General features: G+C 53.3%; 1 protein-coding gene across 3 annotated transcripts; it reads left to right on the forward strand.

The window, feature by feature from the left end:
- Positions 1 to 622: 622 nt before the first annotated feature.
- SH2B1 (SH2B adaptor protein 1) lies at positions 623 to 12,598 on the forward strand. Of its 3 annotated transcripts, XM_077314042.1 has the most exons (10): positions 701 to 892; positions 2,775 to 3,706; positions 3,845 to 3,946; positions 5,491 to 5,582; positions 5,859 to 5,965; positions 7,412 to 7,600; positions 8,470 to 8,696; positions 8,804 to 8,975; positions 9,257 to 9,365; positions 11,422 to 11,655. In XM_077314042.1, exons 2-10 carry the CDS (start codon positions 2,852 to 2,854, stop codon positions 11,438 to 11,440), a joined length of 1,872 nt encoding a protein of 623 aa, XP_077170157.1. In that variant the 5' UTR covers positions 701 to 892; positions 2,775 to 2,851; the 3' UTR covers positions 11,441 to 11,655. The 3 variants fall into 3 exon arrangements, with proteins under 3 accessions (XP_077170156.1, XP_077170155.1, XP_077170157.1); XM_077314041.1 differs by lacking the exons at positions 701 to 892; positions 9,257 to 9,365 and adding an exon at positions 623 to 684 and having other exon boundaries at positions 11,422 to 12,598; XM_077314040.1 differs by lacking the exon at positions 9,257 to 9,365 and having other exon boundaries at positions 700 to 892; positions 11,422 to 12,598.
- Positions 12,599 to 12,976: the final 378 nt, after the last annotated feature.

Consider the following 12,976-nt stretch of genomic DNA (forward strand, 5'->3'; position numbering starts at 1 on the left):
AAGTGGCCAATGATGGACCTGGAGGTGAGTGGACAGGGGCAGGGCCCCGGGTGGGCCAGTACACAGCTCGGCTTCCCAGCCCTATTCTGCAGGATCTGTGCTACTTCTGGGGTTTCTCAACAGTAAAGCTGCTGAGAAAGGCTGCTGTAGATGAATGCTGGGTCTGATCCAGCAGGGCTCCTCTTCTACCCTTCACATTGTTTAGAATTTGGCATGGTGCTCCTTCCCCTGGCTGCAAACGCAAGAGAGATGGCCTTGCGGTCTCTTTATAACCCAACCTTTGGGGAAGGGCGGGGTGCAAACGTGGCAATGAATTATCAATTCATTAAATATTCATAATAATCAATTAAATATTAAATAAACGACACAAGTAGGGGGAGCCAGTGTTTTTTATTTTTTTTAAAGGTGGCTGAATTCCGCATTGGCTCAGCCACTCGACTCAGTACCCGGGGAAGCGCTCCAGGCGATGCTGCTACCTGGTTACCCGGGCAACCGGAGGCAGCAGCCGCCGCTGCGTCTGCGGCCGTCGGCAGGCGCAACGCCCTCGGTCGTCATAGCAACGCGCGAAGGGGGTCCCCCCACCAACAGAAAACGGAAGGCGTGTCAACGGGCGGTGACGTCACGGCCCTCCGCGGGTCTCCTCGCGAACCCTCTAGCCTTCCGCGGGGAGGCCTTCTCTTTATGGTAACTCCTTAGATTTTAAATAAATAAATAAATAAGAAAAGCCTTGCCCTTTTCCCTTTCGGCTGATGACGAAGACGGAAGTGGAAGGAAGGAAACGAAGGGGGGGGGTTACCTGCGCGAGGGGACCCGGAAGCGGAAGTGTCGCGCGAGGGCCAGGGAGAGAGGCGGACTGACAAACCCTGGCTGGAAGGGACCCCGGGCCGGGATGGTGAGTGAGTGGCTGCCTCCCCGCCCCTTCCCTCCCCCCCACGCACGGCAGGCCTCTCTCCCCCGCCTCCCCGTTCCCGAAGGGGGACGCGTTGCCCCCCCCTCGCCTGCCTTCCCCCCTTCCCAAAAACGGCTGGGAAGGCTGGAGCCCGCGAGGGTTCTTGCCAGGTTGAGCGCTGCGCGAAGCGGGTGGCGCAACCCGAAGCCGCCTCTGATAAGATGCTTCCTCGAAAGGGGCAGGGGCCCTTGGGGAGGGCCCCAAAAGGCAGAAAACCCCCTTCCCCCTTCCCTTCCTTGGATGTCTCTGCAGAGTGGATGCGTCTTTTGCACCCCTCTCTTGCTTGACCTCAGTGTGCCCCGAGTCTTGCTCCCAAGGCTCTCCCAGTGGGGCTCCCCATTTATCCTCCTGTCCCGTTCTTTCCCATCCTCCCCCTCCCTCCCCCGGATCGGTTTGTTTCTCCATTCCCGTTCTGTTTACAGCCAGATCCGCATGTAGCGGTGAGCGTGCAGTATGTTGTGGCTTTTGCACAATGAGCAGTTGTGTCTTGACTTCAAGTTAGGGTGTTTCAGGGTTTTAGAAAGAATCTGGAGGAGCTGTTGTAGGCCGGGATTCAGTTCCTATTCTTGGACTAATGACAATGACCCTTGGGTACCTCATGAGTTGGGGAGGGATGTGTTTAATTTAAACAAAAGTGCTGTGACAGCCTGAGGTGAGCCCAGAAGTGGGTACCATGTGCAATGCAGTGAGTCCAATGGCACCTTTAAGACCAACAAAGATTGTCTGAGGATGTGTGCATGTACACAAATGTGCAAATCTTGAATAAATCTTTGTTGGTCTTAAAGGTGCCATTGGACTAAAATTTTGTTGTGCTACTTCAGACCAACACAGCTACCCTCTTGAATCTACCTTTTCTGTTTCGAATGCCAGAGTTTTTAACTGGCTTGTTTTTCTTTCTTGCATGCATTCAGTCTCTGTATAATATCCCATTTGTGAGAAACACCCCTTCTTAGCCTGGTGTATAGGGTCTTTGTTTTTGTGATTCCACTGTAGTGTTTATCCTGTTCTCTACCAAAAAATGGCATGATGCTTATTTTCTACAATACTGTGATCCCACCTGAATATGCTAAATTTATGGAAAAGGAGTGCATGCTCAGGAATTACTAATAAGGGACTCGGTATTAGGTGAATCCTGAATAAGTGCATAAGCAGAACTGTGTCAGATAAAGGCCATTTCATCCAGAAGTCTTTGTAAGATTCCCAGAACCAGCAGGTGCTAGGAGAAGAGTTGTTTTTTATACCCCACTTCTCAGTACCAGCTTACTATCACCTAACCTGCCTCTCCCCGCAACAGCCACCCTGTGAGGTAGGTGGGGCTGAGAGAGCTCTGACAGAACAGCTGTGTGAGAACAGCTCCAACAGGACTGTGACGAGGTCACCCAACTGACCGCATATGGAGGAGTGGGAAATCAATCTTGGCTCTCCAGATTACAGGTTGCTGCTCTTAACCCCTACAGCAAGCTGACTCTTAAGCACTGTACCAGGCTTGTTCTGGTGACTGACCAGATGCTGCCCATTTGGTCTAGTAAAGGATGGGTCTTTTACCTTCTCGGAGGCGAGGGTCCTATTTCTCTGGATAGTGCCTGGGCTTTTGCATTGTAATTTTTCCAGAAGTCCCTACAAGGTCATAAGGTCCAGATAGATGTCTTGTTACAAGCAATCAGCTTGGGTAACATGCTCTGTTGGAGCCGTGTCATTGTACTGTTGCATTTATTGAGTACAGGTGGGGTGTTGCTGTTTTCCCTCCATGACTTTGCAGTAGCACTTTTTCAGCCTGTGGTTTCTTCAACACATGCTCATAATTTTCTCCATCTCTGTCCTGCAGGTCAGAAGGTCACTAGTGCCAGCAGCAGCCCAGTCCTGGCGCTGGGCTTGTTGTCACCTGGCCCCACCTGGGCAACCATGAACGGGAGTGCGGCGCCCCTGTCACCAGCAGGTGGAGGGGTTGCGCCAGAGCCTGCGTCTCTCCCCTCTCCTGGCTGGCGGGAATTCTGCGAGGCACATGCTCGTGCGGCTGCAGTGGACTTTGCCCGCCGGTTCCGGGCCTTTCTTGGGGAGAACCCACAGTTTGCCACGCCGGGGGCAGAAGCCGCCTTCTCTCGCCGCTTCGCCGAGCACTTCCTGGAGCATTTTGAGGCGGAGGTGAGCCGGGCCTACGCCAGCGACTCGCCCCCTCGGTGCGACATTGCTCCCTTCACTGGCTGCTCCTCGGCACGTGACCTCTCGGAGACTTGCAGCGACTCGTCGGTGGCCTCCCCTGTGGAGCCTCCACTTGGGCCGCCCTCTGGCCTCTCCAGCAGCCAGTCCCGGAGCTCCGAAGATGTCTCTTCCGTGGCCACCGTCGCAGCCACCAAACCAAAGCTGAAGAAGCGCTTCTCTCTGCGCAACGTGAGCCGCAGCGTCCGCGGCAGCATGCGCGGCATCCTGCAGTGGAAGACCTCAGTCGAGTCGTCCCCCGTCGGGGGCGAGGAGGCAGCCACTGGGGCGAACAGCAATTCCAACTCCTCGGGGGGTGGCGACTCTGAGCGATGGACTCACCGCTTTGAGCGCCTGCGACTCAACAAAGCCTCTCCAGCCGCCCCCCGCGTCGAACTGGCTAGCGTGCGGCGCGAAGGCCTGCTGAACTACATTGTGGCCGATGATGGGGCAGGCGGGGGAAGCCGGACACGCTGGCAGAAATGCCGTCTTCTCCTGCGCAAGGCAGGAAAAGGGGAGGGAGGGGAGGGTTACCTGTTGGAGTTCTACATCCCACCAAAGGTGAGCAGAGCGGGGCTTTGGACTAAGTTTGGGCAGGTATGGCGTTGGCGAGGAAAGCCCAAAGGTGCTTTGGGCTCAAAGGGCATTCCTGGCGTGGGGTCGCTTGACGGTCTGTTTTCCCTGCCTCCCTACCACCAGGCATCAAAGCCACGGGTCAGCATTGCCTGTTCCTGTGTCGCGGACGTCCGGACAACAACGCCCCTGGAAATGCCTGACAAGGAGAATACCTTTGTGCTCAAGGTCAGCAAAGAGTGGGGGCGGGGAGGGAGGGAGGAAGTAGCAGCTGTTTCCCTTGGGCCTGCTTGATGATTTGGTTTGTAGGCCTGGTTAGAACGTGTCGAAGCTCAAGGCCTTCTGGATAGATGCTCCAAAACGTGCTTCTTAAACCAGTTTAGTCATTTTGGTTTCAGTACTGTGTTTCCGTGAGCCTCTTGTGGCGCAGAGTGGTAAGGCAGCAGACATGCAGTCTGAAAGCTCTGCCCATGAGGCTGGGAGTTCGATCCCAGCAGCCGGCTCAAGGTTGACTCAACCTTCCATCCTTCTGAGGTCGGTAAAATGAGTACCCAGCTTGCTGGGGAGGTAAACGGTAATGACTGGGGAAGGCACCCCATATTGAGTCTGCCAAGAAAAAGCTGGAGGGCGTCACCCCAAGGGTCAGACATGACCCGGTGCTTGTACAGGGGATACCTTTACCTTTGCCTTTTACTGTGTTTCCAAGAATTGCAAACGTTTTGAACCAGTTGACACATTAGCGCCTCAGGAGCAGAATACCTGAAAATGGGTATCTCTTCTGCCAACATGGGCCTTTAAGCCAAGTTTTCAGGCTTCTCCTCCCAGCAGCCAATACAGGTATGCACTTCAAATTTCTCCCCATTCTCCATTTCTGACAAAATGGCATCTGCACATCCCCACATCTGCCCTTTTCCAGCACTGCCTTGTTCATTCCAAGACTGGCTGCTTTCCCTAAGCAAACTTGTTTTATCCCAGCAACTTTTTGTCATGTTTTTGGCTATTGTGGGAAATAGGGCCTATATTTCTCATAAGAGAGAAAGCCGCCAATCGGAATGTACATGGAACATCACTGAATGAGCAGCAGTGGTAGCTAGGAATCTCTTCTAGACAGGAGCATAGAAAGGTATAATTTATTGCGACAAGGATTCTCTGGTCCCTGCCGCTAGTTGTGGACTCTTCCCTACTGAAGACCAGAACAGGCAGACAGGGACTTAATTCTTGGTCTGCCTAGATAAGATCATAGTCTGTGAATTGGCCATGTCCTTTTAACTTGAGCCAGCTTGGTGCAGTGCTTAAGAGCGGGGGCTTCTAATCTGGCGAGCTGGGTTTGATTAACTGCTCCTCCATATGTAGCCATCTGGATGATCTTGGGCTAGTCACAGTCCTGTTTGAGACTATTCTCATAGAGCAGTTTCTCCCAGAGCACTCTCATGCTCACCTAAATTGCAGGGTGTCCGTTCTGGAGAGAGGAAGGCAAGGTGATTGCAAGCCACTTTGAGACTCCTTCAGGCAATGAAAAGTGGGTTATGAAAACAAACTCTTATATTTACGTTTTTGCAGCAGCACTTGAAGTACTGTAATTAAAGCTGCCATTGCCCTCCACAGTCCATTATGGAGCTTTTCATCAATTGTTTCCTGCCCTTCGCTGTGGTTCCCTCTCTCACTGACAGACGCCTCCTTTGTTTCTTCAGCTGGGTGGTTTAGGAGTCGGCGGTAGCTCTCCTCCTGGCCATTTAATATTGACAGTCTTGTTTTTCTCCTCCTTCTTCTAGCTCTCAAGTTCCTTGGAGTATATCCTTGAGACGGTGGACTCACTACAGATGCGCTCATGGCTGGCAGACATTCAGGAATGCATGGGCCTGGGGTATGTTTGTATTGAACTTCGAGAGACTAACAAAACCTGGCTGGCTTCTCCTTAAGAACAAGAGGGGCGTTTTATGGTCCTTGCCCAGTAATAATCCAAGAAGCTAAACCAAAAGTCTATCTAGTCCAAGTTCTCTTTCCGTCGGCAGCCAGCCGGAAGCCTCTAGGAAGCTCACAAGTAGAGTACGCAGGTTGATCGCTGTCCTCTGTTGTTTGCCTCTCTGCATGGAGGTTCTGTTTTTTTCCCCGTCGTGACTAATAGAACTTACTTCCGCAGAGAGAGCACTGATAGCTTGGAGCAGCCCTGCATGAACCACTCAGAGAGCATGCCCAGTCGGGAGCTTCCCATGGTGCCGAGCGAGAGCAGTGAGCAGCTTAGCCAAGGTGAGTGGCAAATTCCCCCTCCAATCCCCCGGGTGCCCTGTCCATCTTTCTTAAGACAGAATCAGTCCCCGTAGGCTTCAGGCTGCCCTCTGAAACCTGTCCCCTACCTGCAAGCTTTGTAGTGCCTGGTAACCTTTTGTCATGCAGAACTGACACATGCTATTCCCGTCTCCCTTGTCATAGTTCCCTGTCTCCCAAGCGTTATGATCCTGCCATAGGGTATGCCACTTCCTGAATGTTTATGCACTCTTGGGTATTAAACAGGAATTATAATTTGTTTAACAACTTATTGCATTAATATATATGCATACATGCACAATTTATTTTTGCTGTGTCATCTAAGATGGTTCCTGCTGTGTCATGCCATTTTAAAATGTGTTTTTTGTCCTATTCAACTTACCATTTTGCTCAAAATCAGTAGCGTGAAATGCATAGAATTCATCCGTAAAGGTTTCTTCAAACAAGTGAACACCTTCAAGTACCCTTGTTAGACAGATTGGAATCCAGAGATTATTTCTTACACTTCCAGCCTTTTTCTGGCTCCCTTAGCTGTCAGTTTAAGGGCAGCTATACTGGATAAGACCAGAATATTTAACTAGTAGAAACCCGTTCAGAAAATATGCAAAGGAAAAAAGATCAGGTATACCCAATATCTGTTAAGAAAATAACGATTTATGAAAAACCTTTATCGTTAAGCTATAATATGCTGGCAGAACCATCATGGGTTTGGGGCTTTATAACCCACGGGTAGTCAACCTGTGGTCCTCCAGATGTTCATGGACTGCAATTCCCATGAGCCCCTGCCAGCAAACGCTGGCAGGGGCTCATGGGAATTGTAGTCCATGGACATCTGGAGGACCACAAGTTTGACTACCCCTGTTATAACCTATAAGGAGGGAAAGCAAGAGGTGTTCCACAGGAGCTGGACAAGCGGAACTGCTTGCTAAGTCTGCTGATATTTCCCTGGGCACGTTGCTCGATCCAACGACTTTAAATAAATTCCATATAGAATAGCTAGAGGATCTGTTTGTTTCAAACGACTGCCTATAAGCAACTAAGAGTTTGGCCTGCCAAGAGGAGACCGCGACGGTGGGGACCGAAGGACCTGGGTGGCATTAAGAAGGGCAGACAGAGGTTTTGTCTCAAAGGCTCCAGCGATGGCTTTTCACCACTGAGCTCAGCCCTGTTGCCACACATTCTCCTCTAGTGCTGTTTAACATGGGTGCTTTAGGGATAATGGCAGTCGTCTTAGTTAGATTCCTTGACAATGGCTCTCCTCTAAACCCACGGCTGAGAGGCAGCCTTAAGGAGCCTTTGATAAAGAAAGCCTGCACGAGGCGTTCTCAGTATCCGAAACGTAGCAGCCCTTGCTTATTTGAAATGAGAGGTTGCTAGGAAACCAGGTGCCCGCCCTGATGGTGACTTGGTACCTCTGCCTGCTTGCAGGTGCCTACGGTGGGCTGATGGACCGCCCATCTGCCTCCATGTCCCCCAGCTCCGTCTCCATTGCTGCCTCGCACTTTGACTCAATGGAGCTGCTGCCTCCCGAACTGCCTCCTCGGGTGCCTATCGACGAAGGGCCATTTCCGACTGGCCTCCTCCACACAGCCTTCCCTGAAACCCCGGATGCCACAGGTAATGTGGGGTGCGCCAGCTTAGGGAAGCCCAGCAGACTCCTAAGCGGTGCCCCAATCTCCCCCGTAGAGGTCATGTGGTGCTGTGCTTTGGAAGCTGTTGGTGGTCCCTGGCCCCAGAGAGATACGCCTGGCCTTGACCCGGGCCAGGGCCTTTTTGGTCCTGGCCCCGACCTGGTGGAAAGGAGCTCCCAGGAGCCCTGACAGAGCCGGCAAAGTTCCGCAGGGCCTACAAAACAGAGCTCACCCGCCAGGTCTTTGGTTGAGGCTGGGTAGCTATAATATCTAGCTCACCCTTGTTAGTTGACTGCAGGAGATAGGAGGGATCTTGAAATAGGCTGACTAAGGAGGTGGTGAGCTCCCCCTCACTGGCAGTCTTCAAGCAAAGGTTGGATGCACACTTTTCTTGGATGCTTTAGGATGTTTTGGGCTGATCCTGCGTTGAGCAGGGGGTTGGACTAGATGGCCTGTGTGGCCCCTTCCAACTCTAGGATTCTGTGATCTCAGTATATTTTAGATGTTTGCTAGGATGGGGTTTGTAGGGATTGTATAGTTAACCCGCCTTGAGTCCAAGGAGGAAGATGGGCTGGAAATTTAACAAACAAACAAATAAAATAACAGCTTTCCAGAAAGAGTGCAGAAGGGCACCTGTGAAGGCATACAAGATCCATTTTTCCCTTCTTCTTTGATCCTCTGGAGATGACTGTGTTCCATGGTTTATCTGCTTGGGATCCAGGCCTCCTACATTATCTTCCTAGCTTCAGAGCAGAGTCTGATATGCCGGTGGCTCAAGCAGCTGCTAGGAGATGAGACGGTGGCATTCTCTGGATGGGCCATGGGTGCCTACTGCTGCTTGTATCCTTGTCTTAGGTTCCTTCCTCTTCCAAGGAGAGCCAGACCCAGGCGGGGGAAGTTTTGGCGACACAGAGCACCCGCTCTCTGAGTACCCCTGGTTCCACGGCACTCTGTCCCGTCTCAAAGCGGCCCAGCTGGTGCTTGCCGGGGGAACCAGCAGTCACGGCGTCTTCTTGGTACGGCAAAGCGAGACGCGGCGCGGCGAATACGTCCTGACGTTTAACTTCCAGGGGAAAGCCAAGGTGAGCGGCGAAACCCTGAGAGCGATCTGGAGAGACGCGCCGGGGCGGGCGAGCAGGCGGGAGCATCTCGCCCAGCAGCCTCTCACCGGGCCTTCTCCCGTCCCCAGCACCTCCGCCTCTCCCTGAACGAGGACGGCCAGTGCCGGGTTCAGCATCTCTGGTTCCAGACCATCTTCGACATGCTGGAGCACTTCCGGGTCCACCCCATCCCCCTCGAGTCGGGCGGTTCAAGCGACGTGACGCTCGTCAGCTACGTGGTCGCTTCTCAGCGGCTGCATGGTGAGAGCCGGAGGAGCAGGGCTTGGGGAGGGGAGGGGAGCAGCGCGAACATAAGCACCGAGTCCATGTCATGCTCCATTTCCCACCCATCTTCCTCCATCGTAACGCCAGGCGCCCCCTTTTCCCTGCTCCCCACAATCCAAGTCTTCCGATCCAGCCCCATACCGTATATATCTGCAACGCGTGGAGGGGGGGAGCCCTTCCGCGTCCATCTCTCTGAGCTGCTCTTCCCTCTTCCACTCCCCCCACCCCCATTTCTGACGTGGGCATCTCTGTCACAGGCCGGGACCGGGCCGGGAGCCGAGCGCCGGCGTCCGGGTTCAGTGGGGACCCTGACTCGCCCCCCAACCTCATCTCCATCCTTGCTGCCGCCTCCGCGGGTGACTGCGTGTAAGTGTGCAATAGCTGCGGGGGAGGGCCGGGCGGCGGGAGGGGGGGAGAAGGCACGGAGGTGAGAGCGTGTGTGTGTGTCACAGCCCCACGCCATAGCCCATCACTCTCCATGGGTCGTGCGAGTGTGCGGTGTCCACACCATCCGCTGTGTCATGCCATGCCAGGCAGGGCAAAGGTCCGAAGAGTGCAGGTCCTTCTTCTCAACAGCTGGGCCTTTATTGATGGTGAACGAGCAGCTTCCGTTGCCTTACAGGGACTCCTGCTAGTAGATCTGGCTGGTGGTGTCTCCTGGAGGGGTACAGAGCCCCATCGGTGTCTGCCATGTTTCCTTAGTAGCCGCATTGTGGATCTTTCATCCGGGAAAGGGGCCGTTGCTTGTAGAGCACTTGCGGCGTTGTGCAGAAACTTCAGTCCAGATAACGCTCTCGGGCAGCGACGGGGCTGGGGAAGACCCTGGAAGGCTGCTGCCAGTCGGAAGAGAGAGTGAGGTGGACCTGTGGAAGGCTGCCTCACACATTCAGAGCTTGACAGCTTTAGGCTACAGCAGTGGCCGCCCATGCAGCCTTTGTCCCTGCCCACCATTCCTGTATCCACGAGCAATCCGTGGTTGGACCTGCTGCATTCTGCACACCCAGCTGTAGCACCTTCTTCCAGCGCAAGAGGCTTTTCGGGAAACGGCGTTACCTTAGTATAACGGTCACTTTCAACCCCATGTACCCAAACTTCACAGGGTGTAATAGATCTCCTTCCATCGCCTTCCCCAGCGATCCACCAGCAAAACACGTCTGCGGCCGTTCTGAATTCCATGGCCAAAAAACGCCTTCCCTTGTTCTGCTCGGTAGTCTTTATATCAGGGGTGGGCAAACTGTGGCCCTCCAGGTGTCCATGGACTACAATTCCCCCCTCCCCCGTGAAGGCTCATGGGAATTGTAGTCCATGGACACCTGGAGGGCCACAGTTTGCCCACCGCTGCTTTATACTGTCCAATGAGGAGCTAGAAGGATTCTTGAGTAAGAGGAAAAACAAACGCAAGGCAGGCATCCCCCCAAAGGAGTTGAATCCGTGCAGCTGTCTGCTTGCGATGGAGAAAGAACAGGGAAGGAAGGGCACGCTTTGACATTGTACATGCCACTGGGGGACTGATCTTTGAGGGTTTTTCTTGAACTGGATATTGGTACTTTCTTTTTTTCTGCTGTGGAACACAGAGAGGGAAACCGACCAACCATTTATTTATTTGTTTTATTGTGCTTATAGACTGCCCTCCCTTTGCGGCTCAGGGCAGTTTCCAAGGAACGTGAAAACTACAAAGTAGATACACTATTATAGGTTTGGTAACGACAGCCATGAGTCATAACAGTGGTAACAGCAATAACGTCATTGATAACCGATAACTGAACTGTCGTATCGGCTGCAGCCCCGCAGATTAGTCTGTACTTGGTGGGTGTATCTGAGGAGGCGGGTTTCAGGGCCTAGCTTTCTACTTTTTTGGCTTTCGATAAGGTGGGCGGCAGCTTGGCCTGACCTCTACAACCTGGGCTCACCCACCCTAGCCGGATCTTGGAAGCTTAAGCAGAATTGCCCCTTATTAGGCTGTCAAATTAACCTCCTGCTGCTGCAGAACTGAGATTTGCGCGACCCCCCCCCCCAACATCTTTTACATATTGCCTGAAAGTAATACCACCCCGCCTCTCTTGCTGCCCCACCCTTTGCTAATGATCTTGTGACTTTTCCCTCCCACCCACCCTGGTCAGCACCACATCCAGTCTAATTGGGGGTCTGTTATCTGAGGGGCATCCAATATAACAGAGCAAAGCTCACTTCCGAGTTATTGGTTGCCCTTCATCCTCCAGTCCTCAGAGGCTGGTATTCTCCGGTCGGTAGCCGTCCTGGTTGTTGCTCTTTAAGTTAAACAGGTGGAAAAGCAGTCTGTTCTGGCTTTGGTGACTGGGGCTGGGGATCCCGGATGATGCCTTACGCCCTGCAGCCCTGTTCTCCACTTAACCTCCCGCCGCCCTCTCTCTGTCTGTCCGCGTCTTTTCTGTTCTCTCCGCAGAACCGAACACCTCTCGTAACCTGCCCCAGCCACCTCCGCTCCCTCCGGCTCGGCCACCTCAAGTCCCCCCCGACCGCGGACCGGCAGAGGCTGAGGGGCAGGCGGAGGAGGAGGAGGAAGAGGAGGAAGGCCTGACAGAGCTAGAGGCAGACGAGGGAGCAGCTGCACGAGGAGGGGCGACCCATCCCCTGCCGGAGGAGCCAGAAGGACGAGCCAGGGCTGTGAACAACCAGTACTCATTTGTCTGAGCCCCTTGGGCCTGGGGGTGGAGGAGAGAGACCAGCCCTCGCTGCAGCACCTTCCCCGTATCCCCAGTGGAGATCTGACCCTGTCCGTGGGTACGAGACGGGCTTGAATACCCGATAGACTTCTACACTTTTCTGGAGGCAGGGGGGGGACTTGTCTTCTTTCCTCAGCCTCCCTTCTTCCTCCTGCTTATGGAGCAAATGTCACTTCCGCTTGCCCCCCTCCCCCCGCAAAGGCACGAGACCCTCCCCCTAGTTTCGTGCTCCCGACCTGCATTGGCTCGGTATGCACTACGTTCAGCCCCGGTTGGTTGTGAAGTCATTGGCCTGCTGTCTCCCCCCCCCCCCCAAAAGGAGCAATGACTAAAACACTACATGGAAGGGTGGGGGGGAGAGAGTAAAGGTCTCCCTAGTCTCAGCTAATTGACTCCAGACACCAGTGTCTTGCCCCCCCTCCCCCCGGAACCCTTTTCTTGCTGAATGTATGGAGTCTCTGAATGTACGACCCTCTCCCTCCTCATCTCCTCTTCCGGGGGCGGTGAGAAGGGAGAGTGTGGCTCCCTCCTCTACCCAGCTTGGAAATATATTTATAGCCTTTCTCCTCGCCTCCTTTCTTCCCCCCACCCCTACCCCATTGGGGCCTGGCCACACTCTACCAAGCCCCCCCCCCCTCCAGGTAAATTTAAAGACGCTATGAATATATAGCCCTCTTCTCTCTGCTCTTGTCCCCCCCCCCCTTCCTTCTGCACCTTCTTCCCCTTAAGGTTTATTTTTCTACTGTGGACTAGTTGGACTGCTCAGGCCCTGCCCCCCCCCCCCAGTTCTCTCTCTTTTTTATTTGCTCTGAGGTACTGTTTATCTGTGTCTTTTTTGTTGTTGTTGTTTAACTTTTTTTGGGAGTTTGTATGAAAATAAAGGAAAGCATCATTTTATCTTTTTTGAAAGGGGGAAAAAGAAGGTGGGGCGGGGCAGAAGGAAAGCCCCCTGGCAACAGACCTCAGGAACTCTCTCTTCTCTTCCTATTGCCCTCCCCGTTACTCTCCGAAGAAACATCTCGGCACAGAACTCTGCCTCCAGGCGCCAGCCGGTATGGAAGGCAGAAGGGATAATACAATTAGCCGTTTATATAATGCTTGAGAGCATTCGGGCCACTTCTCTCATTAGTCCTCGCGATATATGGCCCAGAGCCGTATAGAAATCTAAATAAATTAATAACTTGGTACAGAAGAATGGGATAGAAGTATAATCCAGATGTGAAGGGTGAGGCCAAAACGGAGCAGGCTGTAAGATCAAGGCGGCGGCAGAGTTCA

The sequence above is a fragment of the Paroedura picta genome, chromosome 16, assembly GCF_049243985.1.
Source record: "Paroedura picta isolate Pp20150507F chromosome 16, Ppicta_v3.0, whole genome shotgun sequence".
Lineage (NCBI taxonomy): Eukaryota > Metazoa > Chordata > Lepidosauria > Squamata > Gekkonidae > Paroedura > Paroedura picta.

Bases quoted from the DNA above. Each gene is read 5' to 3' on its own strand.
- SH2B1 (XM_077314041.1), top strand. From the start codon at position 2,852: ATGAACGGGAGTGCGGCGCCCCTGTCACCAGCAGGTGGAGGGGTTGCG. The intron at 3,947-5,490 runs GTCAGCAAAGAG...TCCTTCTTCTAG, and splicing joins AGAATACCTTTGTGCTCAAG to CTCTCAAGTTCCTTGGAGTA. The intron at 5,583-5,858 runs GTATGTTTGTAT...TTACTTCCGCAG, and splicing joins CAGGAATGCATGGGCCTGGG to AGAGAGCACTGATAGCTTGG.